The sequence below is a fragment of the Patagioenas fasciata genome, chromosome 5 (genome assembly GCF_037038585.1).
Source record: "Patagioenas fasciata isolate bPatFas1 chromosome 5, bPatFas1.hap1, whole genome shotgun sequence".
Lineage (NCBI taxonomy): Eukaryota > Metazoa > Chordata > Aves > Columbiformes > Columbidae > Patagioenas > Patagioenas fasciata.
In genome coordinates this window covers 57,644,914-57,670,053 of record NC_092524.1, presented here as the reverse complement: position 1 = coordinate 57,670,053, position 25,140 = coordinate 57,644,914, and the positions used below count along the sequence as shown (strand labels likewise).

The 25,140-nt window shown below is 46.4% G+C and overlaps 1 protein-coding gene across 7 annotated transcripts in view; it reads left to right on the top strand.

Annotated features, from left to right (window-relative positions):
• Positions 1-51: 51 nt before the first annotated feature.
• The window catches only part of BCL11B (BCL11 transcription factor B), a 95,388-nt gene continuing 70,299 nt past the window's right edge, over positions 52-25,140 (top strand). Inside the window, exons 1-2 of one of the 7 annotated variants that reach the window (XM_065839223.2) lie at positions 52-1,103; positions 14,756-15,124. In XM_065839223.2, the coding sequence (XP_065695295.1) occupies positions 1,046-1,103; positions 14,756-15,124 (427 nt within the window). In that variant the 5' untranslated portion in view covers positions 52-1,045. Of the gene's footprint in view, positions 1,104-3,546; positions 3,741-14,755; positions 15,125-25,140 lie in introns of those variants that run through there. The other 6 variants (XM_065839224.2, XM_065839226.2, XM_065839227.2 and 3 more) reach the window with 6 other exon arrangements.

The following is a 25,140-nucleotide window of genomic DNA, read 5'->3' as shown; positions in this document are numbered from 1 at the left end:
TGTGTGCGGGTGCGTGCGGTGTGTGCGAGTGGCGTTTCTTGTTCTCTTGCAGGGTACAATGTTAAAAAGCCACCGCTAGTCGCCCCCAGTGCTCCTACTCTCTGGGTCTTTTTGTCTCTAGTGCAGATTAAACGTCACGTCCGCACTTGAACTTGAATTTTATCCCATTGTACAGAGGCAGCCCCAGCCATAGAGAGACAGAGCGCTCCCAGAGAACCAGGACTCCGCCATCTTCACATTGCAATATATAATAGTAATAGCCAGCACCAGCCCAGCTGCACTGGGGGCTTCCTTCCTTCCAGTCCCAGTGCCAGGCGAGGGGGGAAGAGTGCAAAGTGGTGCAGGAGCACTGGCAATCCAAAAGCACCAGGGCAGAGCAGTGCCACTTGAACTGGGAAAGAGGAGACACAGTTTTGGCTACCCCTTTTCAAAAAAATTCTCTCTATATATCTACCCAGCAAGGGTCAAGCTCTGAATATTTTTTTTTTTTTTGGCAATTTTTTTTGTCTGGGCAATCCCAATTCTAGTACTTTTAAAATATACATTCCTGCCTTTTTTTCTTTTTTCTTCTTTTTTTTTTTTTTAATTTTTTTTTCTTTTTCTTTTTTTTTTTTTCTTTCCTTTTTTACCCTCCTGTTGGAAAAGCGCACTTGCCAATTTGCGAAGCACTCTGGAAAGAGGGAAAGAGAAAAGTGTCACTGGCGGTGCTATCCTCCTAAGTTCAAGAAGAGATCTGGAAGTCCAAGTGCCAGAAGCAGTGGAGAAAAGACAGAGTGTGTGAAACAGAGAAAAAAAAAAAAAGAGCGAGAAAGAGCTTTTCCTGATGATGATTTTTAATTGAGAGAGGATCCCATCCAGTGCACCACAGCAGCAACAAAAAGGAGGCTTTTTTCCTTTTTTTTTTTTTTTCCCAAGAAGAAGAACTCGATAAAGAAGAAGAAGAAAGAGGAAAAAAAAAAAAAAAAGAGGAGGAGGATCGCCCCCCCAGCACATCACCCCAAACCAGTGCAGCTCTCCAGGCGATGCCAGTGTAAATGCCAGGGCAATGTCCCGTCGCAAGCAGGGAAACCCGCAGCACTTGTCACAAAGAGAGATTATCACACGTAAGTTTGAACTTGGAACCAGACTGAGCCGAAATCGAGAAGCAAAATTAGGGAAGGGGAGGAAGCGGCTGGGGGGGGGGGGGGAGACTCCAAAGACTCCAAGAGCAACCAAAGCTGGTAAATGACTTCAGAGAGAGGGAGAGGAGAAGGGAATTAAAGAGGGGAGGGGGGTGTGTGGCTAGGGGGGATGGGCTGAGGGTGGAGGGGGGGAGAAGCCCGAAGTTTGCCGTGCGTTTTTGCAGCGGTGCGGAGGTGAGGCGGTCAGGCAGGCGGCGTGGAGCGGGGAAGGCGCTGCCGGCGGGGAAAGCGCGGCGTGGCGTGGGGCGGCGCGGGGCTTCTCCGGGGAGCGGGTGCGTGTGCGGAGGGCGGCGGAGCGGGGCGCGCAGTTGCGGGCCGGGCCATCCCGCCGGGACCCCGCCGGGACTCCGCCGCTCGCCCCCGGCCCCGCTCCTCGTTCCGCGCTCCTCGGGCAGCGCGGAGCGGTGGGAAAAGTTGGCCGAGCGCCTTGCTTCGGCGTGACAGCCGGGCCGGGGCGGGGGGGGGGGCGGCGGATCAAGGTGCGCAGCGAGGAGGGGTGAAGCGGAGCTGCCCGGGGGGGGGGTCTTAACGAGAAGCACATGGAGGCGGTGGGCCGGACGGAGCAACGCGGGCCGGCAGCGGCGGCCGCCGAGCCCCCCGGCGCGGGGAGCGGGGGCAGGTAGATGGGCCGGCTGAATCCTGCCCGCCCCAAATCCATCGCCGGCGGGGGGAGATAACTCTCCTCCAAAGTGGGGGGGAAGGCAGGAGAAGCTTGTTTGAGGCTAGAGGCAGGGCAGGGGGTGCAGAGGGGCCGGGGGCGGGAGGAGGTGTCTGTAGGAGACATGGAGCGCGGGAGAGCCAAGGTGGAGGACAGGGCTGGAGGGCACGAAAAGAGGACCAGGCAGCGGCACCGGCTAGGGTGCCGGGGCGGGAGCGGATGCTGCACTTTGTCGAAGCTCCCATTGTGAAATGAAAACACACACATAGCCGCCCGCCGCGCCCCCCCCCAAAAAAAAAAAAATAGAGAAGGAAAAGATAAAGTGGGGGGAGGGAAGGAGGCACCCCACTCCAGCTCCAGCATCCCCCTTCCTCCCCGTTTCCACCCCTAAATCCCCGGGAGAAGGGCGAGCGCCTGCAGGCACGGTCGGGGGCAGGTCCCCGCGCCGGGCGCCCCGCTCCGCTGCTCCGCCGCTCCCGTCCCCGCGGGGCTTGTGCCGCGTAGGGGGGGGAAGGAGTGGGGGCGCCTCCCGGGGCGCGGGGCCACCGGCGGTCCCCACTTCTCCGCTACCACCGGGGCACGGCGGGGGGGTCAAGGAGGTCCCCATTTCCCTCCTATAGCATGGAACCCGTTTGGGGGGCTTGGTAGAAAATTCCCGGCACACCGTGGCGAGGTTTGGGGGAGCGGAGGCCGGGATGGGGCCCCGCATCCCGCCGGGGAGGCCGGCCGGACACCCCTTTCCCCTAAGACGAGTCCGCAAGTTGCTGTGCTGCGGGGGGCGGCGGCGCGCACCGAGCCAGCCCGGGGCTGAGCCGGAGCCGCGGTGGATCCGAATATTTATGTTGAGATTTTAAAGAATTTAAATAAATAAATAAAATATTCCCCCGGCTTCTCTCCCTCCCCTGAAAGCCAAGAATAGGAGCCATCTGCCAGGAGCATTTGGTGCTTGCGAGCTCCTCTTTCTTTGTTACCGGTGATAAATTTCTGTTTGTAAGATTTCCTTGGGAATCGAGATATCTATGTGTTTATCATTTTTCCACCTCCTGTGAGATATTTTTTCTTTTCGTATCGGAGGGGTTGGGGGGGGGGGGGCGGTTTGAGTCCCGAAATTTCAATTTCTTTCTCTCTTTTTTTTTTTTTTGTGCACCTTTATTTTTTAACCCGTTCCTCCCCCCCCGCCCCCCCCCCCCCAGCCCATCAGCTGTTGAAACACAAATGAAGATGCATCTAATATTCAGTTCTTTCTGTGGGGTTTGTTTTTAATTCATTGTTATTTTGGAGCCAGATTGGCATCACCATAAAAGGTGGATTCCCCCCTCCTCAGCTCCCTCCCCTTCGTTAATTGCATTTTTGTTTTTAACCATCCGGTTTGGAAAACGCATTTCCTTTTTTATTGGTGGCTTCTTAATTTTTTATTTTATTCTTTTTTAAGAAAAAGCATCAACAACCTAACCCCTCTAAATCGCCCTGTGAAATTTCTCCCACTTCTTTTCTGTTTCAGTTCCGAGGATATGTGTGGTGTTGAAAGGGGGTGTGCGGAAAATCTGGTTTGTTGCGCACGTTTGAATTTGTTTAAAGGGGTGAAACATTTATTTTCTCGCTGATGTTGCTGGTGGTGGGGGGAGGTGGGGTGGAGAAGAGAGACAGGTAGGTTTGTTATTCCAGTTTGATCTCCTTTTCTGATCGCTTTACTTGAAAGTAAATAATGAGGCAGGAGAGCATGAGAAGGTGCCGAGGAGCTGCGTGTACAATGGGTTTAGCGAGGAGGCTGGGGAGGAATGGAGAGCAGAGCGGTACGCAGATTCCCTCCCTCCCCTCCTGTATTTATCTGTCTCTCCATCCTGAGGAAGCTGGCGGAGAAATCAGGCTGCATAGTGAACAGTGGCAGAAAAAAAATGAAGGTATTCAGGGGAGGAGGAGGTGGGAGCCGGGGGCGGGGGGGGGGGGCGCTGCGGCTGGGGCTGGGGGGAGCAGGGAGCGCAGGCATTTCAGCGCACAGGCGCGGAGCCTCAGCTGCAGGCTTGCAGGAGGAGGTTTCGCAATCCCCGTTCTCCCCGGGAAGGTGTCATTCTTTGGGGAAATAGCAGCCAGGGAGACTGTCCTTTGCAAGGGAGAGTTTGGAAAGTAGCGGGCGATAGAATGGGAAACCAAAACACTTACAACAAAATAAAGACAACCCCAAGCCAAGCCCCCAAAGCTGGGATGGTTTGATACTGTTTTCTGAAATCTTGCATTTATGTCATGTTCAGCTTGGGCTCACTCTCCCTTTTTGGCATCTGTCAGGAAAGTTGCATTTCAGGATGGATTGGAGGTCTGTGCCAGGCAAGGAAAGAGAGATTGGGAGAGAGATGGGGGGAGAGAGAGAAGGGTTTTCTGACACTACTCAGCTGGAGTTTATTTGGTTTCATGCTCTTGGTGTTCAGAGAAACATTTAGATCCTGAGTGTAAGACAAACAAACACAAAAAGCAGAGGGGCTGAAATGTAGTTGTGCGCCAGAGTTGCAGTGTATCTTTAGCACAGTGGTCTTTAAAACTACAAAATGGGGTGGCCTGTTTGTCCTTGCCAGGCTCACTCAGGCAGCCCTGTAATAGATGCATGTGCAGGGCAAAAAGAAGGAAAACACTTAGAGAGAGAGAAGAGCAGCTCTGGACCTTTATTCAGCCGTGGTGGACAGAACAAACTTGGTAGTCGAGCTCACTTAGATGAGTGGACAAAGCCAAAGATGCGATTATGTAAAGAGAAGGCTGAGCTGTTGAGCTGCTTTATGCAAATAAACGTTATTTTGGTTTGTTTCAAATTGCTGATTTTCCAGCTAAACATCTTTTTTTAACTCGAGAAATCTGTTTTCAAACTAGTCCTGCATTTTGTATTTGAAGGAAATGTGAAAGGCGAGAGCATGTAAAAAGCTTGCTGATAGCAGTTTTGCAGAAGGCGGCAAAGCAAGTACATTTCTGTAGAGCAGAAGTAAAGACTGTGAGGGAAAGGTTCAGTAAAGTCATACAATTCCAGGTAGAAAGCCAGGTTTCCCAAGGAGGCTTTTCAGTACCTAGTCAACAGGTTCCCTAGGAAAAGTAATAATTTCCTTTATTGCTTTGTATTTGTATGTAGTCATTAGCAATAATAATAATAAAACCCTACAAGTTTTTGCATGTCAAAGTTTTCCAAATTGCTTCAAGGAGCTTCTCTTAAAATGCATTTAGATTTAGTGTAATTAATGCACTTTTTCCTACAGAAAAACAAAAAAAAAAAACCCAAACCAACAAACAACAAAACACACCAAGGTAATAAATTCTAATACAAAGAGAATGTAAGCTGTGACTAAAGAATTAGAGAGGAAATTATTATTATTTTGGATGTAGCTGACTTTTTCATAATACCTGCATAGCTGTGCGCCGAAAAGCTTAACGTTTTTAAAAGGCATTACATGTGTTGGCTTTAAATAGGACAGGAAAAAAAATTGCATGTTGTTGACTTTCACTTGCCGTTCATTTGAATGTATTTGTACCAGACTTGTGAGATTAAAAAAAAAATACTGGCACATTTTAATCGTTTCTGGTATTTTAAAAGGTTTTTTAAAAAATGTTGCAGCGTAACTAGATTGAGGATCTAGGTTGTACTGTCCTTTTTGTTTGATGTGCTCAGTGGCTTAAATAGATATACAGCGGGTGGGAAATTATTTTGGATTTTATGTTATTTGCTGGTCGGCAGATGCAGAGCATATTTTGTCAGGCTGATTTAAATATTGAGAAATAAAAGTCTTCAAGATTTTTCAACCTGGCTACCTTTAATAGGAGTGGTTGAAGCCCTTGTCTTGCGCAAAATGTATGTTTATCTGGAGAACAAAGGGTTGTCTTGTGGCATATTTGACAATAATTAGGACTTAGAGGAGTCTGCGCTCGTAGAAGTAGTACAAATTATTGATACCGGTTACCGACTCCAGTTGACACCTCTTCAGCGGCTCTTCCCGGGGCTGAGCTTCCTGCTGGCAAATCTTTTCGCTTAAAAATTGCCTCTGTGCAAGACTTTTGCCTCCCTTCCGCGTTTCCTACCTGGGTCGCTTTGCGCTCCGTGCTGTTTGTTGATGGAAAAACACTTTCCAAAATAAACTTTGCAGGCTTCTTTTTTGCTCGCCTCCCGAGCCTGCCTGGTGGCCCGGCTGCCAGTGGCGGGAGATGACGACTAGGGGGAGCTCCCGGCCCGCGGCACGGCGGGGCCGCTGCCCGGGACGGGAAGCGCTGCTCGGGGAAATCACAGCCGCGGCTCAGGCAGTTTACGGTGTTGCAAAATGTTTTCGGTGTAAAGTTGTGGTATTGATTTTCATGCGAAGATCTATACAGCGCTAGCTGAGAGGGGCTGTGAGCGAGACAAATCTATTTTTAGCTAAATTGTGGCTGAGTAATGGGCTCAGGCGGGCAGGAATTTTTAATTCAAATTATTTTTAACAATGCCTTTTATCGTCAACGTACGATGTTTAAATTCTCAATTTGTTGTTGTCAGATAGCAATCAGGCTAATTATACCTGTACATGAGTAAGTCTCTGTGCGTGGGGGGAAAAAAACCCACAGAGACCCATTTGTTTGTTCCAGTGGACATAAAAACACAGAGCGGGGAAACTGGAGTTCTAAGGGAAGGTGTGTAGAGCAATAAAGCAGACATACATGTACATAATTTGGTGTTGATTACATGTCAGAAAGCCACATGTATCCCTGCCGAGAGGATTTAACATTAGATAGTTTACCTTACTTTCATCATCAGATCCTTATAGCAAAAAATCCGCAGTTCCTGCAAACGAAAATAAGCTTTTTTTCTTTTTTTTTCCTTTTTTTTTTTTTTTCCTAGAGAAATAAACACAAAATCACATCTGTCATGCAGAAGTTGCTGCTGAGCAGCTCACAGACTGCTCTGCTGGTCTTGTGCTGTTCTCTGCTGCAGTCGGCTTGTGCTTCATGGATGGACTTTAGCGGGACGCTTTCTTGCCCAAACATATAATTTTGTGGCGTACACATGGGAAGCTTTGATCGGTGAATGTTTATTTCACCCAACCCTAGAAATTCATCAGATTATGGTATTGCCAACATAGCACAAGCATCTTCTTATTTTTATGGTACAATATGTGGATGGAGGTTATCCTGTGACAGGAAAGTGCACTTTATTCTAACCTGAAAGAGAAGTAAATTAGGTCAGACAAAAGATCAGGGCTGTCATCGGCTGTACAAAACCCCTTCACTCTTGGGTAGTGAGGGCCAGCAATTTATCTGATGATTTCTCTACTTCATTTATGTTTGAATTGAGCTAGTTGGAAGCATATAGACAGCAGCCAGCTTGTTTGACAGACCGATAAGCTGAAGAGCACAGTGCCCGGGCCGCTGCTGATGCTGCCATTCCCCAGCCGCAGGAGAAACCTTCCCTTCTCCCCTCCTGAAAAATCAAACTTTTCTGACGATGGCTTTCCTTCCGTTCCACGACTGTTAACTTTCACCAAGAGAAACAGCAATCTCCCTCTCCTCCTCCCCGTCGCTCTTGCCCACCCAGCACACACACAACCACACTCCCTTTCATCCTGTTCCCTCCTCTGTCTCCCACCCGTCCCACTCCCCCAGGTTGAAGTCTGGTAGAAAAGTCTCCCCACATAGACCTGCTACCCGAAAACGGCTCTGTGCTTCACTGATGGCGCTTTTCCTTCTTTTTGATCGCAGTTTTGTTTCTCCAGGGTTGTGTTGCAGTGGTTGGTTGAATTTGGTCTCCCCTCGGTAACCTCCAGAGAAAGCAGTCGGAAAAATAAATGAGGGCTGGGGGTTACCGCCTGCTTTAAAGTTAGTGGTACCATAAAAGTGCTTGGTGAAGCATCAGCATTGGCTGTAGATGGATTTATATATATGTATCTTTTTAACGAGGGAGGGAAACGACAGCAATAACTGCGTGCATTGATAAATGCATGATTCATTCAGCTGCTCTTACTACAGCATCTTCCTCTTTCATGTTTATTTACTTTCTTAAAATGTATCTGGGCAGGCTGCACATCGTTCCTCAGCACCCACGGCTACAGCCTCAGAAGCAGCTGTGTGTTCGGCTCCCGAACATCAGTTAAATTTGCTTGCTGTCCACCCTCCCTCCCAAAATGCTGTTTCTTGCTCAGTACTGTAGACCCTTGTTGGAGCTTTAAGTAGTAGCTTCTTTCTCTTTCTTTTTTCTTTTTTTTTTTTTTTCCAAAGGATATATAAAAAATGCCTAAAGCAGGCTATTCAAAAACAAATTAAAGCAGAGGGACACACTTCATGCGTTGCAGGCACACGCCAGTAGAAGCAGGTTAGAGAATATCATCATTTTACTGGCAAAAGTGACACCAGATCGGGGATTTGATTAATGGTGCAGCATTCACGGGGACTTAGTTCTGTGTTTTTGACGTATGCAAGTCTTTTGTGTAGTTGCCTCAGTGCAAGAAATTCCTTTTTTTAAAATTTTTTTTATTCCTGGAGCAGCTGATAATTTGTGTGTGTGCTGGATATGCCCAAGGTACTTTCCAAAGACTAAGCACTAGGCAGCACAGTATAAAAAAGGAATCCAAAGTTAAGGGAGAGGAAAAAACACGCTGGTTTACTTAACTTTTTTATGACCCCTTTTACTAAGCCACTGGAAGAAGCCATAAATTCGCTGAATGTTATAATGAATATGTTTCAATGAAAGTAAAAAAAAAGGCTTAAGAAAATTGCATATGAGCAACAGTGTGCCGTACACAATTGAGAAACACAGTTGCTTTTGAGCCTGATATTTAAGAAAAGAACAGAGCTGTTGTGTGTTTAATACATGTTCAAAACTAATTACTCAGTTTTGATCATGCCTTTAAAATCCTTGGGTAAGAATCTGTGCTTCCAATATCCTTTTCTACGCCACTTAGAAGCTTGCACCCAAATACTGCTCCTTCTCCTTTTGTGGCACCGAGCACTCCTTTCTCTTCTTGGTTGTCGTTTAGTTTTAAATAAAACAAATGTATTCACTGGGGAACAAAGCATGCTTTTATATCACATCATCACATCCCATTTTATCTGTGGAGATTTACAGCTGCCGCAGTCTACAGAAGAGCCTATGCATTTTACGCTTTCTAAAGCAGTAAATATTTTTTATGAATGTATAGTTTACTTAAGAGGAGACACATCACTCCCTTCTTTACCACTGTACGTAGTTTCTGATAAAATAACATATGACAAGTGTTGGGGGTTTGTGTGGATCCTCAGATATTCTTGGCTTTTGTCCTGTTGGGGTCCAGTGTGGTTATTGTGTTGTTTTCCTTCTTCTTTTCCCTAAACCCTGGCTCTTTGCGGGGGTGTTTGGGCTTGCTCTGTCTCAGGTGTGTACGGAGGGTTAAACTGCTTTCCCAGGGATTTGGGATACTTCTGCAAAAGGTGGCTGATGTACCGGTGTTGCAGGAGAACCCTCTCACTCTCAGCTGTGCACGGGGCTCACTCAGGCGCTGGAGTGAAACCGATTATTTCCTCCTCCCACCCCACACCACAGGGTCCCCCTCCACTCTGTGCTGGTACCCAGCAGGGGAAGCTCGGGGGGGCTCCATCCCACTGCTGCAGGCCAGTGTCAGTGCCCAGCCCGCCTTGGCCACCATTGCCACCACCGGACAGGGACGCAGCGGCTGGTGTGTGGCAGCAGGGACCGGACAGCAGCGGCTCGACAGCTGCACCGGGGCCACGCATGACACAGCAGACGGAGGTTTGCTGCTGCTCCTGCCGCCTTTGTGCACTTGGCATATGCCTGGGATCTCCTCGGAAAGAGCGGCAGAGCTACGGGCCCCTGTGTTTCTAGGGCTTCCCCATCAAGTTGTCTCTTTTGGCCAACTCAGGCTCAGACTTTAATTAACAAAAAAAAAAAAAAAAACAACGCAACAAAAACCAACACTCTGAACAATTGTTTTTCAGTCCTCAGAAAAAAATTAAAAATTGATGGCAGATAAGCAGTGCCTAGCACCACTGAGCACGATGCTGATGCAATATATAGGCATAAGCTCAACACTGCACCTTGAAGCTGCAGGGAGCTGCAGGGACGCTCTAGAAACAGGTTATTGATAAACTTAGATGGCGAGGAGCCCCGTCGCCTGCTTCGAGCAGCCGTTAGTCTTTGTGCAGCGAGGATCCTGACACCGATCTCGGCGATAACCCAGCTAGAGAGCGTGTGATCTGAGCTATTTCCGTTAAGCATGTTGATGTTACAGTAAATGTGACATGTGGGTGTTGATTGAAGGGACATCATTTTCAGACCTGCTTTGGGCCAACACCCTGAAGAGCAAGTCACTCCTTTGTGCTCGCTCCCAACTAGGCTGAGCTCTTTCTGGATGTGCCTTCAAGACAGCAGTGCCTGTGTGTGGAGAACATCATGCTCTGCGCACTGAGGCAGGCTTGCGGGTGGCTTCCCATGCCTGGGCACCAGGAGCTGTGTCACCGTGGCAGACCCCAAGCAACCCCGGCTTGTCCCGGAGGCAGGTGGTCCCTGAGGTAGCTCAAGCTTAGCCCCCCGGCTGGTTAGAAGGATGGGCAGTGGCTGTGGAGGAGAGCCGGGGCAGGCAGAGCACTCACCCACCATCTGCAGCAAAGGCACTGGCAGCGCTCGCCTTAACCCTCCGTTATCGATTTGTGCAGAAGCCGACCGCGGAAGGGAGGTTTGACATGCAATGCTTTGGCCCGGCACCAAACTGTTCCCTCTTCCCCCTTCCTCTGCCTCCTCTTGATACTGTGGGACAGGAAAAATACAGAAGAGAATAGGTTGGCAACTTTTAGAGCTGTTCTTACCTTGGTCCTGCAGTGCAATAAATTACTGCTGCCTGGACCCAGCCTCACCCAAACCCCGTAAACAAACATCCATGGTTTTGTCCTTTGAGGCCTTGGAAATTATTTTTAGTAACACAGTGTTTTTTGCTATTAATGGGTACAATTTTGAGACATCTGACAGGCAGAAAGTAGTTAACATGTGCATTTGCTTTAATATTGGGCACGAGAGTATTGTTTGTATGGGGCACATATGCTCTAATGATGTCACCACGCAGAAGTAGGAGCGCTGGTGGTTTTGCGACAGTGCCTTTATGAAATTAAATAGTTTGTCCACTGTATTTTGGCATGGTAGGCAGCCAGAGAGCTTGGAGATGTTGCTTAGACTCCAGACAGCAAGTGTAATGCTTTTCAAAGCAAAGCAAATGATTTAGATTGTCCGGTTGCATTAATTTCCTGTAGCCATCGGATAACAACAGTGTCAGTCACGTCCCCGCAGATCACCCACCCCTGGCTCGCTGTGCTCCCTCGGCAGGCAATGCCAAGGCAATCCTCTTCGGAGGAGTCTCTGGGTGCAGGAAAATTACTGGGCACACCTTAAGATACCTGGAAGAACCAGGGCACGTTTCCTGGCTGGAAATAGCTCATTTGCAGGTTTTTTTTTTCCTTTTCTCGAGTAAGGGAGGTTTTTTGTTTGTTTGTTCGTTTGTTTGTGTGTGTGTGTGTGGCTTGATTTCTCCTTCTCAAAAAAAAATAATTTTAAATAAATACTTGTGAGGAAACACCCTCCTTCCCCCAAACCCAGCTACCAACAAACAGAAATAAAACCACAGAGTTAAATTCAAATAATGTGAAGCGACTTATTGGAAACCCACAGACACCAGTGGAGTCAGAACTTTAGATTGAGACCGGCCTAAATTGCTCCATTGGTATTAAAGGACTCCTTAAACAGCCTAAGATCCTGGCTGTTGTATTAACTAGGCATGACTCGATGTGTTATGGGCTGGACTTGTAGGCTTTTTTCTCTTTTCCTTTGTGGGTTTTAAATCTCTCCTGTAATGTTACTTGAATATAGGTTTTTAATGGCTTAATTGAGTTGTCAATAGGAAGCCTTTTTTCCTTTTCTTTTTCTTTCTTTTTTTTTTTTTTTCTTATTCTGAGTGAAAAAAAAAATGGAAATTGACATGGATAAAATGCATTTGAAGATCTATTCAGTATTTTGTTTTTGATTCTGTCTGTTTTCTGTGTTACAAATAAGGGGATGTCATATAGCTTCTGTATTGTTGGGTTTATGGCTGGTCTCATGCTTGATGATTTGTATTAAGCTCAAATCAGAAATAGAACTGAGTAAAAAAAATCTTTTGACAGTTTGAAACCCAATTACTACTGATCATGAGGGCTCGGCATACCAAGGAAACGAAAAGCTGATTTTTGGTAATGCGATGACTGCCAAAACATGAAGGAATACCAGATGTAATTTTTAAAAAGTGCCATTGCAGAGTCCTTGGAAAGAGAGAGTGAGCGAGTGTAAGTGAATAGGCATATCTGGATTTAACTAATATTCAAATGAAGTTTAGGACAGAAAAGAAAGAATTCGCAACAGTTTAGCTGTTTAAACCTCCTTCGTGTATCGCAGGCACCCGGTCAACACCCTTACCAAATACCGCAGTTTTGCTATATTTTCTGACGAGCACAATTTAAATCATAGGCAAAAAAAAAATCCTCACATAAAAAAGATAATAAAGCTGAGATCTGTGCTTCTCTTTTTGTTTGTTATATGTACAAAAATGCCAAAATTCAGCCTTTGTAATTTGAGAGGTGGACTTTAATCTAAAGGCTTTACAGGAATGCTAGGTGCAACTAGTCACAAGCATTTTCCCCCTCTGTTACCTTTTTTCCTTACAACCCTTGGTTCAGTTCCTATTTTTGTGTTGTCTTTCCCAGCTCTTTGTCCCATGTCATGTGAGTGCATCTGCATGACTGTGCCTCTGTGTGTGCATGCTTTTTTTTTTTTTAATATTTTGACGCTCTACTCCCCCTTAATAGGAATTCTTCCTAGAAATAGCGTGCGCATTTCTAAAGGACCCTTTTCACAGTCCTTTTCTTTTGGCTCTAAAACAATGTATTTGTAATTGGTAATTAAAGGTGCAAGCTCTCTTCAATATAAACAATATTGCTCAGTGTTGGACCATTAAAGGGAACTGCAGCACTAAATAATTACCTTTTACACCGTGACATGGTGTTTGCAGGCATCCGCTGCCTTCCCAGCAGTCCCTGTTCAGTGCAGGGTGATGGTTACATTTTCGCTAGGGCAAGGAGGCATCTTTTCACGATATAAATTGGTGGACTAATTACATAGCACCGTCTTCAAACTCTTTTTAAAATTAGATTAAGGGGAAAAGGTAATTAATGTTTTCCAGAACGAGTATTGCGTTGTGTATTTGGTAAGCCTGATGTGGGTTAGGAAACTGAAGTCTTTCCGTGCCCATCGTCTGCTCTGGCAGGACAGCCCGTGCTGGGACACTTCGCTGGGGTCTCAGTCCTGCTGCTGCCGCTGGTGCTGCGGCTGCTCTCTGCTTCGCCGCCTGTGAGCTCCGATGCAACTTGTCATACATCTGGTAGAGACACCGATCAATTATTTATTCTGGAAGGCAAAAAGAGGGGGTGATTCTTTTTCTAAACTGCCTTTTTCAAGGCTCAATGATTTTTGTATCCAGGTAATACATTTCACCTTCTACCCCTTGTCCCTTTCCTACTTTTTTTCTTTTTTTTTTTTTTCAATTTTCTGAAGACAAAAGTCCTTTTGTTTTTGATCAGGAGGATAATCCAGATCTGAATTGTAACATCTGTTTATCTCAGTCCCACTTCCCTGAGATATTTGTGTGACTTGCTTTCCCCAGGAAATCCATAAGCAAACCACTCAGGCTAATAGAGAACATTTTTCCTTCTTTTCCTTTAATCCTGATTCGATTAGAGGTCTCACTTGCTGATTTACATACTGTTGGTTCCTCTGTTTTGTTCAGCCCAAATCCTATAGTCCTCGCAGAGGCAAAACAGCCTCAGGCAAAAGTCAGTGGAAATTTTGCCCGAGTAAAGCCCAAGGTTTGTGTGATTTGGCAGTTACATGGCAGAACAAGAGAAAACAAACCAAAAAAGCACGTTTTGCCCTAGAAATGGATTGTGATCTGTAATTATTTTATAATGTAAGAGTCATCTCTAAAATGCTCATTAAAAATGCACTGTTTTATTAATTATGAAATGAGAAGTTACTTATTTCTTAGAAACTGATGCAGGTCACTCAGAAATGCTTTCGCAGTCTTTTGGGGTAATGGTATGAAATCCATCAGGTCCATGTGCAAGACTTAAACAAAAAACTTCTATTAACCTATATAGCAACTGCAGACATATTTGACATCAGTATGAGTCGAAGAGTTCAGGCTCAGCCAATATGCCAGTATGTTAAATAAGTGCCTAATTCTCTTTCTCACTGCGCACACTTTTGAATCCCCTTAACTTCTCACGAGACCATATCCTGCGTACCTTAGTCTTGCAGTTGTGTTAACGGGTGGTTGTTTAACCTTGCCGGTATCTTTGTAATGGAGCAAAGTGGGACTCATTTCATATGCCACAGGTAGCCCAATCCTTCCTGCTTGGAGCACACAAGCACTTCCCTCCTTGCTTTCCCCCACACTGAAATAGGAGGAGAGGTTCAGGTGCATAACATTTGCTGGATGGGGCCTTAGCCAGATGGCTGGGAGATATGGTGGGAATGAGAAGGTGGGATAAAAAGAGAGGAACTATTTCAGAAAGTGACTTGGGGTTTGAACATTTGCGAAATGGCTCTTTGCTGATATTCTTGTAGTGCTGGCAGCAGTGGGAAAGAGCTGTCAGAAAAGCTATGCCAGGTCAGCTTTTCCATTTTTTTTTTTTTTTCAGGCAGAGCTTGGTTGCAAAATATATTGAAATCTGGGAGAGCAGAAAAATTGAAAAATAAAAGAAAGATCTAATCAGGCTTGGCTTCTTTGGGAGGGTGGGGGGAGGCTGGGCCTCTCATGATGCATCCTTCAGAGTGTGTGAACATTCAAAGCAATCTCTTTCTCTTCTCCCCTCATCCCTTTCCTCCCTCTTTCTCCTTGTCCATGTAAAGCAGAGGCTGACCATGTGGAACCGGCACTCGCCGACGAGGATGAGAGCCTGGCAATAGCAGAGCCGGGTGGCATCAGCATCGCCGCAGGTGGGACAGACCCCGACTTGTTAACCTGTGGACAGTGTCAGATGAACTTCCCGCTGGGAGACATCTTGGTTTTTATAGAGCACAAGAGAAAACAGTGCAATGGCACTGTTGGTGCCTGCTATGAAAAGAGCATGGATAAGAGCAGCCCTCCCCCCTCCTCACGCGCCGAGCTCAGGAAAGTGTCAGAGCCAGTGGAAATCGGGATCCAAGTCACACCCGATGAAGAAGACCGTCTTCTCACGCCTACAAAAGGAATTTGCCCCAAGCAGGAGAACATTGCAGGTACAGCATGTTTTACACTCAATCAGCTGCCTAGGTAATCTTTTAACGAGAGCCCTCTAGAACGTGCCATGAAACAGAAGCTTCAGTAACAGATCTTTATAGGAACCAGCGGTCTGGAGGATCTTCACGGCTCTGCAGGGCTCAGCAGGGCTGTCCATCCCACGCTTCATTCAGCGTAGCTGTCTGCCACGGCCAGCTCCTGGAGGGAGGGAACGCTTAATCTCCCCGAGGAGCCCAGAGGCAACCTGTACACATAGGAAAAAGCAGAAGGCGGTGGTCAGAAACCATTTCAGGAGCATCTTTAAGAGGTAGCAGTGGTGGAGGGATAAGTGACTTTAGTGAGATGCTCAATTCAGTCCAGTTCAGACACTCTGTAACACGCAGACCCACTGGGAAGGACCAAATCCTGACTCCACTGAAGACAGTGGAATAATCCTCTTCCCACTGCCTGCACTGCCTGCAATGGGAAGAAGATTTTGTTGCCAGAGCAGGGGTTTATTAAATCCTTGCTTGTCCCCTTGATGGGGATAGACATCAGCTTCTGGTCTGCATTGCTGCCTGTGCTGCCTATCCTGGGTCTCTACAGCTGTCTGGAGTTGGGTGGGCAATGCCTGCATTCACATGCACACCCCAAATGGGCTTTTTGAATGAGGAGACAAGAGCACAGGCTGGCTCAGATGGGTGAACTACAGGCATGTCTTTTTCTAAAACACCGTGCAGTTAACGTTTGCTCTGCGGACTCCTCCAGCTCAGAGGCAGGTAGTTGGGTGATGGAACCCACCTGGTCAAGCTGCTGTGCAGCAAGTCTGGGGCTGTTTCCGACATGCTGGGCGTTTCTTCTCTCTGCAGCAGTTTGTTCCTCTGCAGCAGTGAAAGGAAGGCTCTGCTCCCGGCTAGTGCGTAGGAGTTTCAGGTTACACAGCAGGATCTTTCCTCAAATGGGCCTTTTTTGTTCAAATCAGCGGTATTCCATACAGGAAACCAGTGGCAAATTGTCATTGCTGCCACTATTCCAATTTCTCTAGGAATTGTCCTATGGGATTAGATCTGACTGTCCAGGATCCTGCCTGTAGTAGAGATGTTGCCATTAGGGTGTCCCCAGAGGACTTGTGAGAGGCTCCTATCTTTACAATTGAAGATTCAGAGTGTCCCGCTTTTTGCACTGGAGGTCTCTGAATCAGTCCCCAGCACACCTGCTGGGCTTGGTCATCATATAAATGAAGATGGGGGCTTTGAACTGTTCAGTCTTCACACCTCCAGATGATCTATAGGCACATGCCACCCATTGAGTACGTTGTTGTTCTCTAGGAATCTTTTATGGGTGCAGTCACCATCTTAGCAAGGTAGTTTTGAGGGCATTAGCAGTGGCAGCCTGCGCTGTAGCGTTGTAAGCAACCCTGCTGTAAGACCTGACCTTGTCCTTTCACCATCTTTTTTCAACTTTCCCCATCCTTTTGCAGTTGTGAATAGCTACCTCATGTTGTAGCAGATTTGAGGGCTGTATTTCCTTCCCTTTTGGTGGGAGCAGCAGAGACGTATTCAGGACCTTCTTTTCCAGTCTGCTGAAGGCCTCCTGAATGGTGCTGAGCTCTCTCAATAGCTGATGGTGCTCAGCCCCTTGCAGAGAGTGCTCAGTGCTTAGTAAGATTGGTCCAGGAGACCCACGCTGTTGTTGCTGTCCAGATCTCACATTTTACTAATCTATGCCCAAGTTCAGTCCACAGCAAGATACTTCAATGGCTTTACCCAGTGCGGAGGTTGCTGTCCCATCCCAGCTTCTGGGGGTCAGCATCAATATAACTAACGCTTTTGCCATGCAGAAAATCTGCTGGGGGAGGGGGCGATGGGGGTGTTCACACATGGAAACGGCATGAAAAAAAATTTAAAAGCCAATCTGCAGCACCTAATCTCTTTCAGACGAAACTGAATATCAAATGAAAATATGTAGGAAAGATTTTGAACTGAGAAAAATAAAAGGATTTATCATTTGATTGGCATTTTCTCAGCAGTGCATGGAGATAGGGACATCCACTAAATAGTGCAGTAAGAATGCTTTCTCAATTAGGAGCCCAGCTCCGAGATAAAAAGGTGCAGTGTCCTTCCATATTTTTTTAATAGCAGCGGATAGTTTTCAATAGTAGGATAAAAGCCTCACATTACAGCCATGGAGGGTAGCCATGAAAAACCCACAGAAGTCATTCACTGGAAAGGCTTTAGTGGGATATACCAAACCCCTTATTTATATTTCAATAGAAAGGCTTTCTGCATTAGCCAAGAAAATCAGAATCTGCATTTAACATTAAAGGTATTTCCCAGTGAGCGGCTGTAGAGCATTGTTGTTAGATTTGTTAAAAAAAGAGACTAAATACGATTTCATAAAAGGGAAACTTAATCTCTAAGGCAGCTTTCTCCCACCCCGCCACCCCCTCTCTTTATTTTTTTATTTTTTTGGTAATAATGCAACAGCCTACAGTATTTTTACTTTATATGTGACGAAAGATATTCTTAGCCTTTCTGTACTGCGACAGGAAGAATGAATTTCTTTATTCCACCAAGAAATATGTAAAATAATCCCTTAGAAGTATGGGGAGATATGTTTGTTCAAAGCATTTAAAATGTTATTTTAATCAAAGGCACAAAACACTTCTACATGCTGTGTCAGCTAAAGGAGACCATTACATTTTAACAGCAAATCATGCTCTTTTTCCCCCTCCTAGTCAGCCCCCCCACTTTGAAACTAACTTTTTTTTTTTTTTATTAAATAAAAAGGCAAAAAAAGATTAAAGAATAAAAAAACTTCAGTGACTCAAATGTACAAAGTAATTTAATATGGTGGAAGCATTAATTATTTTAGCTTAATTGAATTCTGAGGACTGCAGTAGTTGCATTTTTGTAGACAAGCTCTGTTTATTATTTCTTTGTGTAGATTAACAGTAAAGGAAACATAGATAACTTTCAGTTATTTATTGTAAAATAAATGTGTCAATTCATGTGTAAAGCAAGCTGTTCAAAGATAATTGAGTCTTTATATTTGAAGAGGAAAACCAGAAATCACCCACTTGCCACTCTGGCTCCCTGAAATATGCTGCCACTGCTGCTGGCCTCAAATAGGTTTCAGCTCCTCTCCTTGATCTTCTGTTATTTTTGTAGACCTTCTTATTTGGTCGAAATGATTTGTGTGGCCTTCTGTGATGTGACTAAGCAGCCAAACCATACAGCTTAACATGGCTGAGTGTACGGAGGGTATGTCAAGCGCTGAGCTTGGCTCTGCCATTGTATCTCTCTTCCCTCTGGGCGTGAGGATGCTGGGATGCAGCACCAGGCCGAGTGTTCACCCTGATGCAGGATGCTTCAGAATGCAGACGTCTTTCCTCCTAGCTTGCTTTTTTGCTTTCTTTCTTTTTTCCTTTCTTTCTTTCTTGGTAACTCTGTTTGCTGTGGTCACTGAATGTCTCTTGACCACACAACAGACCTTGTGCTGTTTCAAAGGAGGCAGGTAGAACTCAGGAGTCTGCAGGAATTTGCATGCATGCAACACACATCCCAACTGACATTTCTAGGTGTCAGTAGAGACAAAGGCAACTTTATCTTTGCAATCAGCATTTAAAGACCTCCTGTTAATGAAGTCTGTCATCTTTTCCTGACTGGCAACTTGCAAATTCAAGCTTTTCAAGGTGCTTTCATTTAGTTACGGCTGTTCCTGAGGTGTATGGTAGTATGTTACTGGCACTGGAAGGATGTGACTTGCTTAGGAGCAGTGTGTCCTGTAAAGTTTCTGGGTTTTTTTGTTTTGTTTTAAATCGGCTGACCTTTTTGAAAATCAGTTCTACCTCTTGTACAGAGGGTGTGATAGTATCAAACAGATGTACCAGATTGCTGCACAGCAAAACACAGGCAGGCCAATGAGTTGGCTAGGAGTTATCAGTTACTGCTGCTTTCGTTTCACCGCTGGCAGGTATTTTGGAAACAATTAGACCGCTGTTGTATTTTATACTTCTTTTTATCTTTCATATTTATCAGATCTTGGGCATAACCAGGTGACCTGTCCTGGCTGAAGAAGGTCCTGGGGAGGTAGCTCATGTTGTCCTTTGATTGATGGTATTTCCTGTCCTCCTCATGGCCCTGCTGGGCTCGGGGGCCATCAGGCTGTTTCTTACCAGGGCTCTTTGAAATGATCCAAATTAAAGAAAAAGTAATGTACAGCTTGTTTTTAATGCTGGATGGTTTCAGAGAACCCCAGCAGAGTGGAGGTAGCCTCCACGGGCCAGGCACCGCTTGGACCAGACCTTCTCCAGCTTCACTTGCTGGTCCACACGTTCAAGACAGCATACCCTTGCAGACAGATAACCACACCAGAAGCAGAGGTTCATTAAGACAGCATAGTTAATTTCTGCAAAGATGGTGGTAGGAATGGGGAGGGGGTTGGCTGGAATTCCTCGTGTATCCCATCCCGGCCACCAGTGCTGGCCTCAATACACTGTGTACTTGAACTAGATGTGCATCGAGAAAAAAGGCTCTCTGTCAGAGACAGGATTTAACTGCAACCCCTGCTCCATGAATGTTCATTTCAGGCTTTTGAATGGTAAAACTGCCAGTGAGAGAAACTAAATAACTCGCATGTGCTGGAAGCCAGAGATAAACACCGCCGCAGGTTGCCATGAAATAGGCTATTTGATATATTTAGAATTGTTATTTTTTTCCAAATTAAGATTAGTTAAATCCATGTGTGTTGTGTGAGTGATTGTTAACTCAATGGCATGGATTATCCTTTTTTCAAATCATGACAGCTAATTATTATTGCTGTCTACCCTGAGACATTCACTTACAATGTACCATTATGGACCTGCGCACCCATATTAACTGTAGGATTCAGACAGCCATCATGATGCCTTCACACGTGAGGGGAGGAAAACGTGAGCTGAAACATCCCGAGGCTGGTGGCAACAATGTCGATGTTGGTCAGGTTGGGAAGAGATGTCCTGAGCAGCATCGAGCCAGCACAGGGCTCGGGGGCCAGAGGCTGCCACAGCACCGGGTCCTGCTGCCAGCACCTCCTTAGGGCAGTGGGTCTTGCAGGAATGACTTGTCAAAGCCAGGCCAGGGAAAACACTACTTGGGGAAGAAGAGGCTTCCAGAAGTGTGTGGTAACAGTGCCTGAGAAACCTGGGTTGTAGCTGCAATCCTTTTCATGAGGCTTTTCCAGGCATGTTTCTTCCCTCGCATCTGCCATGCTTTCCCTGAGCACAGATGAGTTACCTGGCCTCCTCCTCCTCTTCCTCCTCCTCTGCAGCTTCACCAAGTATTTAGCAATGTGTTTTGCTAATTGGTGTGGCTGAGCAGCTCGGTGGGGGGACACACACGGAAGGTGTCAGCTGCAGCTCCCTGAGAGCAGGGCTAACAAGCAAGTCTCCTGCCCCCAGGGACCTCGGCTGAGGTCCTGGCTTAGGTTCTGGGGAGAAAAACAAGCCATGTGATCTGACCCAGCACCCTGTCTGCACCTAGGGAGGGTGGGGGCATGCTGGGAAGCCTGGCTCTCCTCTGAGGGACAGGACACTGGCAGCTGCTTTCCCCTGGCTCACTGCAGCTTCAGGCATGACAGGGGGGCTGCTGAAATATCAACGGCTTAAAGTTTTAAGGGTGACGTGAGGCCAGGTGGAGGTGTTCCAGAGGATGTTATCCCTCTTTTTAGGGGTCTTTAGGGGGGTTGGTGCAGAGGATGCTCAGTGGTGGCTTAGCAGCCCCCCATTCTTGGCATGGCCCCCAGCTGGCAGTGAGAGAGGGCAGGGCTGCGGCTGTTGGCACTGCCAAGGCAGCGGTAAGCACCCTGCTGATCCCAGCAAGAGTTAAAGGGGAGAAACCTGCAATTATGAAACCCTTTCTTCCCCTTGCTTGAACTCCACCGCACCCATGTGGCGTGGCTCCAGCAGCCTCTGCTCAGCCCGGCCCAGGGGCCACCAGCCACGTTCTCCCCTCACCCATCTCAGTTTGCCCCCAGCCGTGTCCTTCCCAGGGTGTGGCCCCATCAGGCACTGAGGCTTTCCCAGCATCCGCCAGAGTCAAGTGTGAAATTAATCACACCGGGCTTTAAAAGCAGACCAAAAAACTGCTGAGGAATATTATGCCCTCAATTCTCCCTGCTGGTTTCAGCTTCTTGTTTTGTTCCTCTCGCCATCCTGTTTTTCAAAATTATTTTCTGTGCCCTGTGTGTGGTGAGCTGGACTCCCATGAGGCCAGGACAGCAGGTGACGATGCCAGAGGAGCAGCAAGTGGTCGAGCCTGGTTTCACCTGGGGTAACTCCCCTGAAACCGGTGGTGCCATGCCAGACGGATGGGGCGGCACAAGCTGGGACCTGCCCCCTAATGTGCAGGGTACCAAACTGTGAAACAGGAGCTTGTTGCTGTTATTTTCTCTCTCTAATCACTCTTAGTTACAGTCATCTTTGGTTTTACATGTGACAATGCTAGATAAAACTCTTTGGACAGAAGTGCCATTTTGCAGGCTGATGAGAGGGGATTTAAGAAGGTCATTCAATAAATGTGACCAGAGCCTTCTCGCTCCGGGGTGAATATGTACCGGGAGTCACTCTGTTAAGAGCAAAACTTGCTTGTTTGCACCAGCTTGGCACTACCATTTCCCTTTTTAATTCAGTGGAAGGACTCTGGACTTCCTCAGAGGTAGAGTCTAGTCAAAATGTCACCCAATAAAGTGGTTTTTTTCCTTTATTTGGGTCCTCTTGTGAAATTAGTTGGGTCATGTGTGGGAGACCAGAAACCACGTATATCTCTGCTTAGTATTAGCATGGAAAGACTGGTAGATTTTTTAGACAACAGTAATGGTAAATGATGAAAAGGCACTGGTCAGCTAGTCATTACTCATTTTGCTTGACAACTTTGTGAGCAACTGTTAGGAGTAAAGTAAAAGTAGTGCCCAACCATCCTATAGACTGCTTTGGCATTTGTTTTGGTGTGACTAATAGCAATAGGCTTGTGCTCAGTGGAGTATTGACTGCAAGAGAGGAATTTGTGTGCATTCGCAGGGGAATTTTGGACTGGGATGTAACTGAAGGAAAGCTAGTTCCATAGAAGTACTATGAAACAGGAAAGCTCCTATATAGATAGAAGAAGTTGCTGTTCCTCTCCTGTGGTGAATAAATACATAAAGGCACAGAAATTGTTCCTTTGCTTCAGCAGGACAGAAGTGCTGCTATAGCATGAGGCTACCTCCCTTCATGTCTTTTCAATAGATTGTTTTTCTGTCTCAGCCCGTGTTTGAACTGCGCTGCCTATATACACAGTGACCAAATCGGCTGTGACATAAAGGTTGAACCTTTCTAGGGTTTTTTGGAGATTGGAACATTTTTCTATCATAACTGGAGAAAAAAAACCTTGTGAAGTAATCATACTTTTTGTACAAGAAAGGCTTGGATTTCTATGTCATGTCACATAACTTCAAAGGGCATAGATTTGGGGCTGAGTTTCAGCGCTGGCTTCAGTGGCTGAGTGGGAAGATGGGAGCCCAGAGGGTGAGAAATAGAGGAGGGAGGCCAGGCATAGCAATAAAACTATGTTTCTCAGCAGAGAGCCCTGGAAACCTGGAAAAACTGGGTAGCTCTCAGCCGGGGAGATGCAGGCGCTCACTCCAGCAAGAGCATCTTTTTCAGCATGGTTCCTTCTCCCCGATCCCTCCCACCCTCCAAATGGTAATTGGTGGGCCGAGCAGTATAAATGTTATAAAAAAAAAAAAAGAAGAAGAAAAAGTGGGTGGGTGGGGTATCTAGGGATTTGGTGTCTAAGCTCAGGAGTTAAGCCGGAAATCCCAGAGATGTAATGAAAACAAAACGGACTTTTCACTTGCGCTGTGGCATTCTGGCAGTGAGAACGCTTTCGTGAGCCAATGTTTTCATTGTAGGTTTTCTCGAGAGAAGTAGTGGAAACGAATCGTTAACCCCTTAACAGGAATGAATGTGGTTGCTGCAGTGGGGAAAGGAGATCTGTCTTGGCTCCTAGTTGCCATGTTGGAGAGCTTGGGGGTGTGTGTATGTTTGTGTGTAGTGGGGAAGGTGGGGTAGATACCGCTTGTAAGGAGTTTAATGATCTTACTGGCAAATGTGAAGTGGTTACTTAGCGGTTGTTGTTTTTTCCTCTTTGCATGTATGCCTTTGCAGAAAGATTCGAGCGCGATCAGCACAAACCACTGTTAAGCCCAACGGCTCTTAAACTTGCTCTTTCTTCTGGGATTAAGTAGTGTGTTTCTCAAACGAGAAAAGGAGGACACTGCTCACTGGTCCCTCAGCAGGGTCATAAAAGCTGCAGATGGAAAAGACCTACCAAGTAGCAGATCCCGGTTTTCTTGGAAAGTGGAAGTACAGGATGTGTGTCTGTCGCAGGCTTGTTACATATATAGCTTTAAATGTCCAGCAGCTTTGGATGGCGTTCAGCCTTACAGGAGTAAGCCCCTTCATTAAAAACAAGGGAATTTGGGAAGGGAAGGAAAGGAGGTGGGAGTGATTAATCTAATTTACCTTAACAACCACTTTTGGTGAAGAGATTGTCTATCCCTGTCCTCCATGCTCTGATTAGGCTGCATTTTATTTTGATGTTTTATTTCACCTTTTGATCATGTCTGGCACTTACCATGTTTCTCTCTCCACTCTCTCATTAGGGTATTTTATCTGCATGTATTCTTGCAAGCAGCATAGAGCAGCAGCCCCCTGTACTAGCTAAAGAGCATCTCATCTACCCTTTAAGCATCTCGGAAGAGCAATTAAAATCATTATACCCCTTCTTCCAGCTGCCCTAGACCCTCTGGTCCAACCCTTGCGTGCAGGTTGTGGGACTCTCAGTGCTGTGCAGAGTTTGGACGTAATTGCATTGCTGCTGCACAGGGCTGTGTCTCGGCAGCTGACCTTGCTCTGCGCGTCTGGCCCCTGAATAGATGTTTGCTTTCTTTCTTCCCACTCTGACAGCTCCCCCCCTCCACAATCTAGCCCCTCACTCTGCCCCAGCCCATTCCTTGTCTGTTCAAGCTGGAAAAGCACCACGGCAGCGAGGTGTTCGTGGCTGAAACTGTCTTGGCAATGAACAGAGGCTGAGGAGAGCGTCGGTTCTCCCGCATTCTTCTGTTTAAAGAGGGGAAAAATAAGAGAGGAAAGAGATGCTGCTGAATAAATGATGGTTTTACATATTTTTTTATACCACGCTGCTTGTGTAATGGTCATTTAAACAAGGTGGAGTGGTGGGGGAGGAGAGAACAAGATGAGACTGCAGACAGGTATTAAACAGCTCTCTTCTTTTAAGACATTTATTATTTTCAGAGTCAAACCTGTAACTGTAAAAATCTCCTTTGAATTATTGGTGAGGCGCTCTGAAATCTATTATAGCTGATGTACTTGTGCACAGGCAAAATCCAGATTTCATATTAGCACCTACTTGTTTTATTTTCTTTATTAAACCAAATCCTGACTCATTTTTTCCTTTCAATACCCGCTTTTCGTTTCCCATTTTCTAGAGTGCCCTATTACTAGCTCATAAAAAGAGTTAGAAGCTGAAGGGAAGTTTCCTGAGCAAGAAGGAATTTTCTTTTTTTGGCCTTTTTTTTCCTTATGGCTTGGCCTGGAGCCAACCTGTCTTTCAACAAGTAGAGAGCCATTCCAAGTTGAAATTTATAGAGCAGAGTCCAGGTTCAAGGGCTGAAGCCCGCCAACAGCTCCAGCCTCTTTGTTACTGATTAATTCTGCAAGCGGTTCAGCTGGTTTGCTCACTTCTGCCTGCTCTTCACAGCACCGCAGCACTTCCGAGCGGCCGCCGCTGCCTCCCCCTCCACTTGCCCCCTTCACTGTAGCGCAAGCCCCCAAATTCATTTTAACCCCGTGCAGCCCAAGCTGCACCACCGTGACTTTATGGTAAAATTATGAAAAAAACTTTCTCCTTTTTTTTTTTTCCCCCTACAGCTAATTTTAAACATCTGGAGCTTCCCATTTCACTTCAGCTCATATTAACAATTGCTTCTTGGCATT